General features: G+C 44.1%; 1 protein-coding gene across 4 annotated transcripts in view; it reads right to left on the bottom strand.

The window, feature by feature from the left end:
* The window catches only part of LOC104588673 (importin subunit alpha-9), a 51469-nt gene that overhangs the window by 13655 nt on the left and 20372 nt on the right, over positions 1-17442 (bottom strand). For all 4 annotated transcript variants that reach the window (XR_016082627.1, XM_088898457.1, XM_088898458.1 and 1 more), the window contains 2 exons: positions 14727-14806; positions 4145-4295 (listed from right to left, as the gene is read on the bottom strand). Coding sequence is in view for 3 of the 4 variants with exons in the window: in XM_088898457.1 (XP_088754583.1) it covers positions 4145-4295; positions 14727-14806 (231 nt within the window). In the remaining variant the exon portion in view is untranslated. The remainder of the gene's footprint in view (positions 1-4144; positions 4296-14726; positions 14807-17442) is intronic.

Here is a 17442-nt window from a genome sequence, read left to right as displayed (position 1 = left end):
CTGTTTCTTCCAATAGGTCAAGAACATACTTTCTTTGAGAAACAAAAATCCCATGCTTCGATCTGGTTACCTCAATGCCCAAGAAGTATCGTAGTTCTCCCAGATCTTTTACCTCAAACTCTTGATGAAGGAGTTCTTTAAGGGACTCTATCTCACTATTATCATCTCCTGTTACTACAATATCATCCACATATACAACAAGCAAGGTTAAGTAAGAATCCACTCTCTTAATAAACAAGGTGTGGTCTGACTGGGCCTGTACATACCCAAACCTTTCAAGGGCTCGTCTGTATCTATCAAACCAAGCTCTGGGGGACTGTTTTAGTCCATACAAGGCTTTGTTCAACCGACAAACCTTCTTTCCTGTCTCTGTACCATTAAATCCAGGAGGCAACTGCATGTAAACTTCTTCTTGCAAGTCTCCGTTGAGGAAGGCATTTTTAACATCCATCTGATACAACGACCAAGAGTAACTGGCTACAAGAGATAATAGGACTCTAATAGTGGTCATCTTTGCTACTACTGCAAAAGTTTCCAAGTAATCAATACCATATGTTTGAGTAAATTGCCTTGCAACTAATCGGGCCTTACACCTTTCAACGGAACCATCAGCATTATGTTTCACAGTGAACACCCATCTACATCCAACTGATTTCTTCCCTTTAGATTGATCAACTATCTCCCAGGTATTGTTTCTGATGAGAGCATGCATTTCTTCTTTTATTGCATCTTTCCACTCAGGACTTGACAAGGCTTCCTGTATTGTTTTGGGAATGGGAATTTCAACAATGGATGCAAGAAAAGACTTGTAGGAGGAAGACAAATGTTCATAGGACAAGAACTGGGAAATGCGGTGAGATGTGGATGTGGTGCAAAGGCGTTTGCCTTTACGGACTGCTATGGGAAGGTCAAGGTCATTCAATGAAAGTGAAGGCTCCATGGTGGAAGATCTCTCGTCTATAGTATCTGGTGAAAAGACTGTGGTACCTGGATCTAGATCTGCAGAAGGAACTGGGGCCGGCCTGGACTGCTGATGACCAAAATCAACCTACCTCCATCGTCTGTGATAGGCTCTCACATCCCTGCACCTCTGACAACCCTCCCCATTACACCCCTCTTCACTTAATGGGACAGGTAAATGAACTTCTGACGACTTAATCCCAACCTCACTACTTTCCCCTCGAGGAGAAACCCTTGGATAATAGGGTACATCTTCAAAGAAAGTGACATCCATTAAAACAAATCTTTTCCCAGAAGTAGGTTCATAACAGCAATATCCCTTTTGAGTTTGTGCATAACCAAGGAAAATACATTTTGAGGCCTTAGGATCAAACTTGGAACGATGAGGGCCAAGAATCTGAACAAAGCATGTACAACCAAAGGTTTTAAGGGGAACAGTAAATAACTCTTTATCAGGATATAAGAGGGTAAATGGATGTTTCATGCCAAGAACCCGTGAAGGAATCCTATTGATGAGAAATACTGCTGTAAAGGAAAGATCATCAAATCTTTCACTATCATCTCCTTCCGTTTGAAGCTTGTTGATTCTGTTGTTGATGAGATCCTAGGCCCAAAACCTGATTGTTTTGCCTTAGATGGAGAAGACATAACCAACTTGGAAGCCCAAGCCTAGGTGGTTTTAGCTGGTCCTAAATTTGTTTAAATTTGTTCAGGTAGGTTAGAAGTCGTATTTTCTCTTTGGTCTGAGAAGTATTTTGAAACCCTCTAATTACCTGTATATATTATTGTTTTTTCTCTTTGAGAGGGAATGAAAGATATTGAGTTTGTAAAATGGTTTTTCCTTGTATATTTGTTCAAACCTCAATACCCATTCCTTTGATCTCTTCTGTTTTCTTTCTTTCTAGTTCTCATCTTCTCCATCGTTTCACAGGTTCATCATCTAATAACTTCAGCTCAAATATACATAGAAGCCCAAAACAATTGCTGACTCATAATCCCTTGTTTAGCAAGGGAATCAGCCATTCCATTTGCACTCCTTCTGACCCACTTGAATTCAACGTTTAATTCCTTTGCAATACTTTCCACTTCCCTAAAAGAATGTCTAAGAGTCCATGGGGAATGCCTGTTACAATTTGCCCATGAGATAATTAGTTTTGAATCCCCTTCCACCTCTACCTGTCCATAACCCAATTATTTTGCTAACCAAAGACCTTAGCATGGCCATCAGTTCAGCCTTCAAGGAGTTCCCCATTCCGATTGGCCCTCAGTTTCTGGTTACACCTCCGATTCCTGCCATACCCGGATCTCCAAAGGAACTTCTATCAAAGTTCAGTATTACTTTGTTACCTTCTGGAGGTTTCCAATCCATCCTTATTCTTTCTTTTTCCTTAGAGGACTGTGCTACCTCGATCCAGGCTCTTAAAATGTCATTGACAGAGAAGATCTGAAAGCTGTCCAAGGTTTTTACCCAATGTGCAACCTTTATTTTCATGTTGTCTAGTGTCTACTACCTCCTCCAAAGTTCTGCTCTTTCCACTGAAGATTCTTGCCTTCCTCTCTTCCCAAACAACTGCTGCCCTTGAAGCCCTCCAAAATATCCTTCTTTTCTTTGGTTGCCTTAAAATGTTAGGATTGAAGATACCCACCACATCTTGAGGGGGACCCCACCTGTGACCAAAAAGAGAACAAGAGATTAATAAATGGGAGAGGGTCTCGCCACTATCCCTACATAAAAAGCACATATGAGGAGAAAGGCAAGAATTAGGCCTTCTTCTCTGCAACATATCACAAGTATTGGTTTTTCCAAGGAAAATTTCCTAGCAGAAAGCTTGAATTTTAGGTGGAATGGGATTACTCCAAATCATTTTCACCGGGAGGTCCACCCCTAAAGAATTAAGCAGGGAGAGGTTTTTGAAAAACGAGGAGCAAGTGAAGAGGCCATCAGGAGAGCTGACCAAATTCTAGAATCCTCAAGGTTTAGGTCCAAAAAAATGCCTCCAAAGTACCAAGTGAATAAGGGAAGCACAATCATTTTCCCTTACGCATCTTCTGAAGCCTAGGCCCCAATTAATCCCTTGAAGAGGTGTTCCCATTCTAGACAGTTTCACCTTTAAAATTTGAGAGTGCATAAAGCTTAGGAAATTGAGCTTGGAGTTGTGCTTCCCCAAACTAGAGGTCTTCCCAGAACCAGATTTTATCACCCCTCCCCATATCAAAATGGTTGGAGTTGAGAAAAAAAGGTTATACCTCATGAATTGCTTTTTAAAGGAGAAACTGAGGAAGAATGGGGGGCAAGCTTAGCATCTTAGTTGTAACCTTCCACCCCATGAATGCTTTCATTCAATTACCTTGTGCCACAACCTATCTCTTTCAAAGGGGAATCTCTACAACCATTTACCAAGTAGTGCAGTGTTTCTAAGGACAATGTTCCCTATCTTTTTTTTTTGCCAGTGTTGCTCTGATCAAAGTGATTCTTCCTCCTAAATAGAAATAACTCCAAAAGGCTAGCATTTTTTGGCAAACTCTCCACCACCAACTTCTAGAAATCATCAGACCTAGGGTTTCCTCCCGGTGGAGAAAACCTAGGTAGACCATAAGCTAACTCTTAACCTCATAGCCCAGCAGTTCAGCAAACCTAAGGATTTCCCCTTCTTCCATATTAATTCCTGCAAGTCCACTTTTACTCCAATTGACCATCAATCAAGATACAACCTCAAAATTGTCAATCAACACCTTCAAATTTCTCACCATCTCTGGATCATTACCCTCAAACTTCTCATCGAAACAAGATTATATCATCTGCAAATTGAAGATGGGAGACCACAATTTGATTTCTACCTACCCTCCACCCCCTAATTAGACCCTGTGCATCAATCTTAACTATCATTCTGCTCAAGACATCCATCTCTGGCCAGTAACCAGATTTTCTAATCCACATTTTACAGCTTCATGCCCTCTTAGTTCCTTTTGCAAACTCTTTGCACCATTATTTATATTTCAGAAGGCCATGGTTGGTCCTACATTAATAGATCATTATTCAATGCACAAATGAAACAATAGATTTCAAAATGAATATCTAAACCAGCATAGCAAGCACATAATAGTATAATACATAATATTGACCTTTCACCAGCAAGTGATCATATTTTTATCACATGAATGTTTTCTTGTATTTTTCTATTACCGGAATAAGCAACTGTAAGCTGCCTGATGTTGCCAGTCTTCCAACAAGAAGTTGAATAAGATCACTCTTTACCAGCATACCAGTTGCAACATTTGAAAGAGCCGAAAGATACACAACTACCCATGCTACTTCAGTGGCCAACTGCTCATCCCTGAATTTAACCAATAACCAGATCATATTTAATACCTTGAATCTCAAAACAAGTATAATAGGCTAGCATCAATGTGCACTTGAAAAAAAAAATGAACATATACACCACATTCTATGCAAATAATAAGTCTGCCAAAGAATACTAAAATAGTCAACTTTTTATTCTAAAAAATCAGAAGGGATCTTATCAATAATATATAGAAAGGAAAAGGAGTACATAAATATAGAGCCTCTAGGTTCTCCCATAGAATAGTCAATCAGGGTCATACATTGTTGACTTACCTTTCAGATTTGGTCAGATGTCATGGGAATCTTTAGAACAGGATGGTTCTTTCTGGACACTATAGAGTATATAAGCCTTCTTTCACTGCTGGCAGCTCAAGTGTTTGAGCAAGACAGACAAAGCTCTCTGGTCTATGTGATTCTTTTTTGCTGTCTTTTGGCTGATACGGTGAGAAAGGAATTCATAGATATTTGAAAACAAGAATAGTCCAATAGTGATGGTGATAAGAATAGCCACATGTACTCTAAGATCATGGATGACAGTGCAAAAGAGAATTTGGGCAAGTCCCCTACGCTTTTTTCTCTTTATTATGATATTCTGGTTGTAACTGCAAACTAATACAATATTCTTGTTTGGCAAGCCTTAGCATACATGGGTGCAGATATACATGCTCATATTACAAATTCTATACCATTTCACAAAAAAAAAGAAGAATAAAGTGAAATATAACAAAATAAAATTTGCAGTTGCAATTGCAATTGCAATAAAGAAGAACTTGAGAAAATACCAGTACAAAAGGAAGAAGTCAAAGTAGTACTTACAGGAAAGTGAAAAAAAAAAGCACCTGACGTCCCAAGAACTAGAAGAATACCATAAGCAAGGGCAAAGATCATGAAGGAGACGTTTCAACTTTCCAGGCCACTGAAATGGCCAAGACTTAATATACTGGACATTATGCATAATTTAAGCCAAACATAAACTTAACTGGGAGAGACATCAAAGCCTGGTATGTCCACAAAGACTATACAGAGGGGAGAGGGGGGAAAGGGAAGAAGAAACAATTCGAATTTCTAAAACAATATGACAACTTCAAAATGATCATCCATGTAGGATCTATGACTTGTCATCTTTGACAAGAAAGAAGTCTTTTTTTTTTTTTTGAGCAAAAAGTGACTAAGATTATATTAAAAAAAGGAGGTACATGAGAAAATGTACACCAAAGCGAAACAGAGAAAGGATTACAAAGGTAGAGCACTATCACTACATAAACATTCTCTATGAGCACCAGGTTTAACTAACCCATCTCCTACAGTGTTAAATTCCCTGGAAATCCAGTTCAACTTAACCTGCATTGAGTCCAAAATATCTCTATGCCAAGAGATGAGCCAAATTCCAAGGCCCACTGTCTTTTTCCTTTAGCCATCTTACAGTATTGGCTGAATCACCTTCAATATCTAGGGAGGAAATTCCTAACATTTTAGCACAACAAAGACCTGTGAAGGCTGCCATTATTTCTGACAATAAAGAAGTTCTGAAATGAACTTTTAGTATTAAATGTTCCCTAGAATAAAAAGGATTTTTAGCAAATGTTAGATTAAGATGACAGTCCATACAACAGCTAGGTTCTGTCATCGTCAATAAGAAATAGCTAGTTTATGAAATTATAAAGGACTCTTAGCAAATGGAATTTCACTAAAACTTCATCCTATAACCATAGAAATTTTAGTAGCATTCTCACCATTAAGAACCAAGTTTGGTGCAGACAAGGACTCTGTTCGTTATGGTCATTTTACAAATAATGATGTACCTAAGGACATGTTAGAATATCAATGTACCTTGCTGGATCATATTCCAGCTGATTCCAAGGATGGCATTCGCAAGAACTCTGAACCATGCAAGTACAAGACTCTTGTTTTCATATCCACATGTCTATTTTAGCTAAACCTTTTCAAGTGGGTCGGATCTTCTACTTTTTTTATCAGCAACACAAAAGATTCATTAGATTATCAGAATGTGTACAACAAGAAGTTGAGGGTAGACATAAAGTCCACCTAAACCCCACTAATTACAATACAGACCCAAGCTTAACCCAACAAAGAAATTCATTAGTTACAAACAAGCCCCAAAAGGACCCAAGGGTATCCTACTAGCTACAACATAGCCCAGAACATAGATTGCCTTTGGACTCCTTGCTTAGCTAGACCATCAGCTATGCCATTAGCTGACCTCCTAATCCATCTTATGTGAATTTCCCTATCTTTTTTTTTTTTGATAAATAGTGAATTTCCATATCTTTAGAAGCCTGCTTAAAGCGCCTGAACTCATTTCTTAATCTCCAGATTGCTACATCCTCTTTCAGCCAGTTTACAACGACTTTTGAGTCCCCTTCAATAACCAATCTGTTAATCCCCAACTCTTTAGCTTTCTCAACACCAAACACTGTTGCCTTCAATTCTGAATTCACCACACCACCATGCTGGGTAGGGCCTGAGAACATGGCAATGATATTTCCATTCTCCTCCCTCATTACCCCACCAATGCCCGATGTGCCAGGGTTTCCCAAACAGCTCCTGTCAAAGTTTAGTTTCTTCCACCCAACATCTGGAGGGGACCAAAATTCAGTTACAATAAGTCTTCTAGAAGCCATATTTGCAAATGTTCCCCGTGATCTAAAGAAATCTTCTGTCCAAAAATCTGTGAATATTTTCAAAGTTTTCACCCAATGTGCCACCCTTATAGTTATCGCTTCAATCACAGCATCTCTACCTTTTCTTGTCATCAAATATCCTCAGATTTCTTTCCTCCCAGATTGTCCAGGCCACTGCTGCTCTAGTGCACTTACCCATCACTTTTCCTCTCCTTTTAGAGCACCGGAAAATATTGGAGGTAAAAAGATCTTCCAGATTAGCAGGAGGATTCCACCTGCAACCAAACAGAGAGGAAAACCACTCCCAAATAGAGTTAGCAAAAGGGCGGGAGATAAAGAGGTGAAGAGTAGTCTCACCATTCAGCTTACATAAGGAGCACCAGTTTGGGGACAAGCACCACTTTGGTTTTTTCTCTGAAGCAAGCCGCAAGTGTTGATGGAACCATGGAATATTTCCCAATAGAAAGCACTAACTTTAGGAGGAATGAGCCGAGAAGTGGCACGGATCTTCTTGTCATCAAACCAATGTTCTAAAACTCTTAGGAATGACGTTCTTTTTTTATAGCACCTGGTTTTATAGGAGCTATCTGTAGTCACAACATCCTTTTTTTTTAATGAATTGCTTTACTTTTTTAAAGAAAAATGTTTGAAAAACCTCACAGGTTGTCAACCCAGCTGGGAAGCAGGTAATACTGTTAGTTCGTCCAAGACTATATTACCCATGCAGAGCAAAGACAAGGTATGCACAAGGTTTCAGATATGGAATTCACACAAAACTTAAGTTTTAGATTGGACAAGATTGATTTTGAGTGCCTGAATAACATTTTTTTACTGTTTCAGACCTGCTTGAATTCTAATATTCCCACATTAATTCAGCAAAATGCAGCAAAACAGAGAGAGCATATACTCACCCTTTTGCAGGTATCAAAGAACTGGATTTTATCTTCTATTTTCAGTGATTATACTGATCCAGATGATTCACTTTGACTGGTCCAATTCTCAGAGTCCCGAACAAACTTCAGGTCATACAGCTACTGAATTCAGTCCAGGGAAATGTTGCAAACTGAGGTTGTGTCTCCTCTTCCACAAAAGATTCCCAAACATTTTTTTTTTTAAATCTTCCCCCCCCCTATCTTCTAGGTCTTTGTACTGATCACCATTCACAATTCACCAGGTACAGCTGAAATGGTGTTGTCCAATTTTTAAGTAATCTCGGTCCAATACCAAACAAAACAAAGAAAGGGATACTCTTCCTGGCTTTGAGTTCAACCATCCACCTTATTTCCTCTTTGAAACATCATTGCAAATACCATCTCTCCCTTCAGTCTTTTGGGACTCCAAGATGCAACTTCAAAATAATCTTCAATTGTAGTGTATTAATTCATTCTTATGATCTTGGACACAAACAAGGAATCCCAGACACAGAAAGCCCCAAGAATCTAGAAACATGGAAATGGATAACAAGTACAAATATTCATATATGGTGTTATGGGCCCGAGCGTAGGATCGTGTCACGGGTCGTTCCGCCGTCAGAGCCTCGGACCTTTCCTTGCCCTTGGCCTTGCGTACAGGCCCTATTTTGACTGTCGTGGGGGGTGATTTGTCCAAGAGATCACCGAACTCTCCTTACTCCCTTTCTTGACTGCAAAATTCGATCCTTCATTCAATAATAGCGTCTCCTTAAATAGGAGATTACAAGAGGAGGTTTCCTTGTTGGATTCGGCTAGACTAGTCCTAACGGACTCAAACTCCTACTCCTAATTAAACTACTTGCTTTTAATGGTACTAAAAATCCTTCTAAGAAAAGGGGATAAGATAAGGACGAATGGGATAAGGGATGAGGGAAACATGCGTTCTCTTGACGTTTTTGGATAAGGGTGGGCCCACCCTATGAGCTGTCGTGTGGGCCCCGCTCTGCTGCTGCTGCGTGCGCACGCTCGTGGTGCTGCCGCCGCGTGGTGCGCGCGGTGCCGTGCGCGGCTCATGGTACCGCTACTGCGCGGCGTGTGCGCGCGGTGCCGCTGCTGCGCGGTGCGTGCGCGCGGTGCCGTGCGCGGCTCATGGTGCCGCTGCTGCGCGGTGCCTACCGAGCGCCTGTTGCTGCCTCAACTGCTGCTGCGTGGTGTGGGTGCTCATAACATCACTCCCCTCCTGGACTACGAGCTTGTCCTCAAGCTCGAGGCTTGGATAAGCGTTGTGGAGGTCGGTCCAGGGGATCCAAGTTGCCTCTGCTGGGGGAAGGTCCTCCCATTCGACCAAAACCTTGAGGGTGCCTTGCTGGACACGGGACCCGACGAGGGCGCGGGGCTGGAGGATAGGTCTGCCGTCCTGCAAAGGGGGTAGGGGAGGTACATGGTCGGGTGGAGTGCCAACGTAAAGCTTTAAGAGGGATACATGGAAGACGTCGTGGATCCTGCTGTGCTCCGGAAGCTCGAGTTGATAAGCTACCTTCCCTATCTTCCTTAAAACCTTGAAAGGCCCGTAGAATTTGGGGCCAGCTTAGGGGGCCCCCGGCGCCTGAGGGACAGCTGCCTGTATGGTCGGAGTTTCAACCAAACGTACTGCCCTGGTTCGAAGGTGACTTCGCGGTGCTGCTGATCATAGGCGTTTTTGATACGCGTCTGTGCTTGTTGTAAGCGCAAGGAGACCTCGGCCAGGAGGGCGTCGCAAGCTTGCAGGCTGCGGTCCACTTCTTCCAGCCGCGTTGAGCCCGGTTCGTGTAGGACAGAAGGCGCGGAGGGTCTCGACCATACACCACTCTGAAGGGGGTCATTCCAAGGGAGGAGTGATAAGATGTATTGTAGCAGTATTCAGCCCATGGGAGGTACTCTACCCAGCGCCGCGGCTGGTCTCCCACAAAGCAGCGAAGGTACATCTCAATTGTCCGGTTCACCACCTCTGTTTGGCCGTCTGACTGTGGGTGGTAGGCTGAGGAGAAGGAGAGGGCCGTGCCTTGTAATCTAAAGAGCTCCTTCCAGAATGTGCTTGTGAAGATGGGGTCCCGGTCACTGACGATGGACTTGGGGAGTCCATGTAAGCGGAAAATGTGGGTGAAGAACGTATGGGCGACCGAGACTGCGGTATAGGGATGGGATAAAGGGAGGAAGTGAGCATATTTGGAGAACCGGTCTACTACCACGAACAGTACTGACTTCCCTCCGACCTTGGGCAGCCCTTCGATGAAATCCATGGCAATATCGGCCCATATCTGTGTTGGGAGGGAGAGGGGTTGGAGCAGGCCTGCGGGGTGCAGATTCTCCCATTTTTGTTGTTGGCACACCGCACAGTTCTGGATAAAGTCCCGTACCGAGGCCCTCATGGCTTGCCAGTGGAAGTCAGTGTGAATGCGATGCAACGTTTTCTGAATGCCCTCGTGAGTTGATTGGTGTATGCTGGCGATGATGGAGGGGATGAGGGGGCAATCGGCTGGTAGGTATATCCTCTTTTTGTAAAATATCAGCCCATCGTGGAAGGCCCAGTTTGGGTTAGCAGACCCTGACTGTATTTGTTGGACTAGGTCGTTCCATTCGGAAGACTGCGGCAGTGCGTTCCGGATGTCTTCTAGCAGGGTGGCTCTTGGTTGGGAGATTGCATGGAGGACCATACTGTCTTCCTCTCGTCGGGACAGGGCATCTGCTGCACCGTTCAGGGATCCTGCCTTGTAGTCCACTCGAAAGTCAAACCCCAAAAGTTTGCTGACCCAATGTTGCTGTGGAGAGGTGGTCAGCCGTTGTTCCAGCAAGTACTTGAGGCTATAGTGGTCTGTCTTGACGACGAAGGGTCTGCCCCACAAGTACGGCCTCCAGTGTTGTACTGCCTTGGCCAGGCCAATGAGCTCGCGTTCATAGGCGGGTAGTTTGAGATGGCGGTCAGCTAGCTTGCGGCTGAAAAAGGCTATCGGGTGCCCTTGCTGTTGAAGGATGGCTCCTATGCCCGTGCCAGAAGCGTCACACTCGACTGTGAACTCAAGGTCGAAGTCCGGTAGCTGGAGGACTGGTGTGGAGGAGAGGGCTTCCCTTAGGCCTACGAAGGCTGCCTCGGCTGTGCTATCCCAGTGGAATGCGTTTTTCCTGAGCAGGTTGGTAAGCGGGGCTGCTAGCAGGCCGTAGTTCTGGACGAACTTTCGGTAATACCCTGTTAGCCCTAGGAACCCGCGAAGGGCCTTGGCGGACTGTGGCCGGGACCAGTCCTTAATGGCCTGCACCTAGGAGCTGTCTACCGATACACCTTGTCCGCTGATTACATGTCCAAGGTAAAGGACTTGGTGTTCCCCAAAGGAGCACTTGGATCTTTTAAGGAAGAGTCGGTGTTGCTTAAGGAGCTCGAGCACGATCCTTAGGTGTTGTATATGTTCCACCCACGACTTGCTATAGACCAAGATGTCGTCGAAGAAGACTAGTACTACTTTCGGAGTTGAGAGTGGAAGACTTCATTCATCAGAGCCTGGAATGTGGAAGGGGCGTTGCAGAGGCCGAATGGCATAACTAGGAACTCGAAGTGGCCATGATGCGTCCTAAAGGCTGTCTTCTCTACATCCGCAGAAGACATCCTGACCTGGAAATAGCCCGATCTGAGGTCTAACTTTGAGAAGAACTGTGCGCCGTGGAGTTCGTCCAATAATTCATCTGCGATGGGGATCGGGAACTTATCCTTGATGGTTCGGCTGTTGAGTTCCCTATAGTCTACACAAAATCTCCAAGTTCCCTCCTTTTTGGGTACCAACAGAACTGGGGAGGAAAAAGGGGAGTGGCTGGGCCGAATGATCCCCTGCTGTAGCATGTCTGCGCATTGCTTCTCTAGCTCATCCTTCTGCCGGTGGGGGTAGCGATAGGGTCGCACCACGACTGGGTCTGTCCCTACAATTAGAGGGATCCGGTGGTCGCAGGCTCTAGGAGGGGGGAGGCCCTTGGGTTCTTGGAAAACAACCGAATAATCGGTGAGAAGTCTCTTCACATCCGTGGCGTGCGAATGCTCCCCCTGGAGTGCATGTAATTGTGTCTTGGTCCTTGTCCTGGTTCCCTGCCAGGTAACTGGTTTGCCATCCAAGTGGAAAGTCATAGTCAGGGCAGCGAAGTCCCACAGGATTGGGCCTAGGGTGATCAGCCATTTGACGCCTAGGACGATGTCAAATTCGTCCAAGGACAGTACAAATAAATCTGCCCGGAAGGATTCTTTTCCCACCTGAATTTCGGTGTTCCTGCAGATACCGGGGCTGTGCACTCTTTCCCCATTTGCCACGGCTACCTGTAGTTGTGGCCTAGCTTCCATGGGCAACTCTAGCTCGCGGGCCGCCTGATTGCTGATGAAGTTGTGGGTGCTCCCGGAGTCCACCAGAATGCGCACGGGTCTCCTCGTCACTAGAGCCTTTAGCTGCATTGTCTGGGAGGTTCTGATACCCGTGATGGCGTGGAGCGAGATCTCTGGTTCAGTTGGTGACGGCTCTTCCTCATCCTCATCCGTCTCGTCTACTAGAAGGCAGAACAGTTTCTTCATCTATGCCCTGCGGAGTATAGATCATCACAGTTGAAACATTGTCCCTTCGCGCGCCGTTCTGCCATCTCGGCTCGGGACAGGCGCCTGATGGGGGGTGACACCCTGCTGCTCCCTGTCTGTGATACCGGTCTGGAGGGGTAACCCGGGTGGGTCCTCTGTTCTCTGCTGGGCGCAGGGGTAGACACTCCCGCTGGTCTCGACGGTGCCCAAGTCGTGGCTGGCCGTCTAATGCTAGAGGGTCCCTGAGCGAGCTGCATCTTTCGCTCAAAGGCGCGGGCGAGGTTCATTGCTGTAACCAGATTAGGGGGATGCTGCATCTCAACGTCTACCCTTAGGGGCTCTATCAGCCCTGCTGTGAACATGTCCACTTGCTGATCCGGCCTAACTGTGGCTGCTCTAGCAAGCAGGGTTTGGAACTGGCGTTGGTATTCAGCCACGGTTCCCCCTTGCTTGAGATTGATGAGCTCTCCCAGCGGGTTGCTCGTCATTGGGGGTCCAAACCTAAGGAGGCAATAGGACCTGAACTGCTCCCAGCTGAGCCCTGGTTCTTCTTGCTCCACGCGGTAGAACCAAAGTTGTGCCTCTTCCGTAAGGTGGAAGGCTGCCAGGCTGACCTTGTCTCTGTCATCCGTGCGCTGGCTGCGGAAGAACTGCTCGCAGCGGTACAACCATCCTAATGGGTCTCCGGTGCCGTCGTAAGATGGAAATTCAAGCCGGCTGTATTTGGGAACAACTGCAGCCATCGGTGTTGCGGCTTGATGTTCGTTGGCTGATCCTGTCCCATCCGTGCGGCGACTGCTGGTAGAGGCTAGCCCTTCCGAGTTCTTATCTTTGTTGGAGAGGAATGCTTCTAACAGGCGACGTAGCTCCCGAACGTCCTCCTTGACCTCTCGGACCTCCATACTGGTTTCAGTGAGCCTATGCTCCAGTTCATGGACTCTGCAAGACAGCGGCTCCTGTTCTCCCATGACGGTTGGCTCTGATACCAAGATGTTATGGGCCCGAGCGTAGGATCGTGTCACGGGTTGTTCCGCCGTCAGAGCCTCGGACCTTTCCTTGCCCTTGGCCTTGCGTACAGGCCCTATTTTGACTGTCGTGGGGGGTGATTTGTCCAAGAGATCACCGAACTCTCCTTACTCCCTTTCTTGACTGCAAAATTCGATGCTTCATTCAATAATAGCGTCTCCTTAAATAGGAGATTACAAGAGGAGGTTTCCTTGTTGGATTCGGCTAGACTAGTCCTAACGGACTCAAACTCCTACTCCTAATTAAACTACTTGCTTTTAATGGTACTAAAAATCCTTCTAAGAAAAGGGGATAAGATAAGGACGAATGGGATAAGGGATGAGGGAAACATGCGTTCTCTTGACGTTTTTGGATAAGGGTGGGCCCACCCTATGAGCTGTCGTGTGGGCCCCGCTCTGCTGCTGCTGCGTGCGCGCGCTCGTGGTGCTGCCGCCGCGTGGTGTGCGCGGTGTTGTGCGTGGTGCCGCTGCTGCGCGGTGTGTGCGCGCGGTGCCGCTGCTGCGCGGTGCGTGCGCGCGGTGCCGCTGCTGCGCGGTGCCTACCGTGCGCCTGTTGCTGCCTCAACTGCTGCCGCGTGGTGTGGGTGCTCATAACATATGGAATTAGGAAATTAGGTATTGGTATGTATAAACTTGTGCACTTTGTGTTTTACCATATGAAGGAAAAACTAACTACAAGTAGGGCATGAAGTAGTTATTCTATTGAGGCATGGCCACCATGACTAGCTTGCTTTTTACCTGATTACTACATACTTTTTTATAATAATAAATAAAGAAGAAAATTTATTGATTAAGATAAAGAAATATGTGAAGGGAAAAGAAGGTTGAGGTTTCAGAATAGCTAACTAGGTTGCATTTATATTTGGAGGCTCTTTATAAGTCTTGGGGTTTCTATTTTTCTTGTTTTGTTTCTATATTTTCTGCACTTTCTTTATTGCTGATTTTTAATAAATTCTGTTGGTTTTATTACATATCAAAAGAAGAGAGGAAAGACCAAATAAAATGTAAAGTGTGCCTTTGTGTACATTCTAGAAGTACATAAAGTAGGCACATCCAGGTTTGTCTAACTGTATGGGTTCTTGACATAGGTTTTGTGTTAAGAACCCAACATGCCAAGAATCTATAAGAAGTGTCCTATAAATCATAGATTCCTTCTATGTTAAACTTGTCCACAAAATATGTATGGGTTTTTACTTTTTCTAACTCAAGCAACCAAAATTCATATACATTCATATGGAAGTACCAAAACTGGCTTGTACTTACGCTCTCCTCAAGTGTCGAATAATTGCTTCCATTACCCCGTCAATTCTTATGAGTTCTGTCGCAGCTCTAGGATCAGGTCCCTAAAAAGGATGATGTTGAAGTACTCAGAAAAAGTAGATTTTATGTCCTAATAGAAATGTCAATCTAAAAACATGCAAGGAGAAAGGAATAGATAATCTATGCAAAAGAATAATACAATGAAGTAGAATGCTATAAAGATTAAAAGATTCTGGGAAAGAGTTTAAAATTATCGCCACTACTTTTTTTATTGGTATAATTATTGTCACTTCTTACTATCAAATATGGAGGAATGGAGCATTTTGAATGATCCTAAATCCTTCTATACTAGCACACAAGAAACATGATCTCTACAATTTTTCTGCTTGAGAAGAAGCCCCAGAAAACAGCAAGCATGAATAAGGAAACAGAAAGACAGATATGGAGAATTACACCTGGCATGCACTTTTAACTGGATTTTTTCATATACACATTACATGCACAAGGAGAATTTAGGGCGAAAACAATGTGTACACACTTATGAATCATAGAAAGGTAGATCATAACAAAATTGGGTATTCACTACTAATGGCATTTGATATCAGCTTGAGTCACTAAGGAGCTCACAATCTACTTACTGACATTCACTAAAACCCAAAGCAATAAGTCATTCAGTTCAGCCACCTCATCCATTATCAAGCAACCCCTAGGAGAAGTAGAACTTCCAACCCACGGCCATTTTACCTAATCTCCCAAATATAAACTCCCGAGGCATGAAGAAATCATACTTCTGCAAGGCAACAACTATCACTTTTGTCATGGTTGGAAAAAAAAAGGGAAAATAGCAGAAGAGTTTGTGGCACTAAAAACCAAAGAAATAAGTCATTCAGTTCAGCCACTTCACCCATTATCAAGCAACCCATAAGAGCAGTAGAATTTTCAACCCATGACCATTTTACCTAATCTCCCAAATATAAACTCCCGAGGCATGAAGAAATCATACTTCTGCAAGGCAACAACTATCACTTTTGTCATGGTTGGAAAAAAAAGGGAAAATAGCAGAAGAGTTTGTGGCACTAAAAACCAAAGAAATAAGTCATTCAGTTCAGCCACTTCACCCATTATCAAGCAACCCATAAGAGCAGTAGAATTTTCAACCCATGACCATTTTACCTAATCTCCCAAATATAAACTCCTGAGGCATGAAGAAATCATACTTCTGCAAGGCAACAACTTTCACTTTTGTCATGTTTGAAAAAAAAAAAAAAGGAAAACAGCAGAAGAGCTTGTGGCACTAGGTAATGAAAAGGAATTAATAGAAAAACGGTTCAAACAAAATGGGTGGGAAGTTATCATCTTGGATGTTGGCAAGTTGCAACAGAGATTGAAGCTGTTAGAACTTGGGTGGCAGAGGAATGGAACACTATAAAGACAGTTCAGGGACCTTTTATCCATGTTGTCAAGTAGGGCAGAAGCTGGTAATATTTTGGAATGAGAGAGCTCCCAAGTGTGCTGGCCAGAATTGAGAACAAGTAGATGGGATCCTTTAAAGGTTACTCCAACAAGTTTCCTGCAGATGGATGCTTTGTAAGCATTGATCATAATAGTGGTTTGTCATTCGTGGAATCAATCATCGGTCATGAGGATCCTCACCAAAGCAGCTTATCCTTGTCTTTTTTTATTTGGTCAGTAATCACAAAGGATATATTTATTAAATTAAAGGAAGAGTTGTGAACAATAATCATGTCCAATACTAGGTAAGCCCCCCGATCCATATTACAATTGAGCCCAATACATAAACTGTCTTTGAACGCCTTGCTTGGCTAAGTTGCCTACCAAAGTTGTTTGTAGAACTTCTAACCCAACGAACTTGGATGTTCAGTCCTTTTGACAGCCACAAAAATCAATGGTAATCATTCCTTAACTGTCATGTCGCCCCCTCTCCTTTTTTCAGCCATCCCACAACAACCTTCAAATCCCCTTTGGTAATCAATCTAGCAATTCCTAGTTCTTTAGCCTTCTCTACCCCATAAACTGCTGCCAGAGTTCTGCTTTAACTGAATTACCTTGCTCAATTGGGCCTGAAAATAAGACACTAATGTTGCATTGTTGCCTCCTTCATCCCTAATAACCTGTTAGGAACCTGTCTAACTCAGGGCTCTTCGGGGGAGCCAACCTCCTGAATTCGATGGTACGGAAGAGGGAGAAAGAGAGAGAGAGAGAGAGAGAGAGAGAGAGAGAACGAGAAAGAAAAGAGAGAGAAATAATGCTGAAAGATTCATGCCTTTATTTCCCGTGTCTGACTATTTATACTGTTTTACAGAGCTCCTTACATTCTTTAATTCCTTTCTGTTAAAACTGCTGCAAGTGGGCGGTTAGTAAGCTGAGCTGTTGTGCTGATGTGGCCTTCTCTTGTAGAGCTGATTAACTGTCTTCTGTTGCTCTGTTTCAGCAGTCTTAACAATCCCTCCCTCCTTTAGAGAGACCTTGCCCTCAAGGTCTAATGTGGGAAAATTTGATTGCAGATCCAAGTAAGATTCCTAGGTTGCATCCTCTTCTGGGAGTTTAGACCAAACAACTAGTGCTTCTGGGATGACTCTTCCCAGAAGGGCGTCATCCCGGCAGCGCTATGGAAAGTGGTGAAATCCATTGATATATCATCCCAGACTTGGGTTGGGATTGGGAGTGGTTGCAAGAGGCCTCCTGGTGTTGTAGTAGC

This window comes from Nelumbo nucifera, chromosome 2, assembly GCF_055504915.1.
Source record: "Nelumbo nucifera cultivar China Antique chromosome 2, China Antique-T2T, whole genome shotgun sequence".
Classification (NCBI taxonomy): domain Eukaryota; kingdom Viridiplantae; phylum Streptophyta; class Magnoliopsida; order Proteales; family Nelumbonaceae; genus Nelumbo; species Nelumbo nucifera.
The sequence above is the reverse complement of the archived record's forward strand: the minus strand, read 5'-3'. Positions and strand labels throughout refer to the sequence as shown.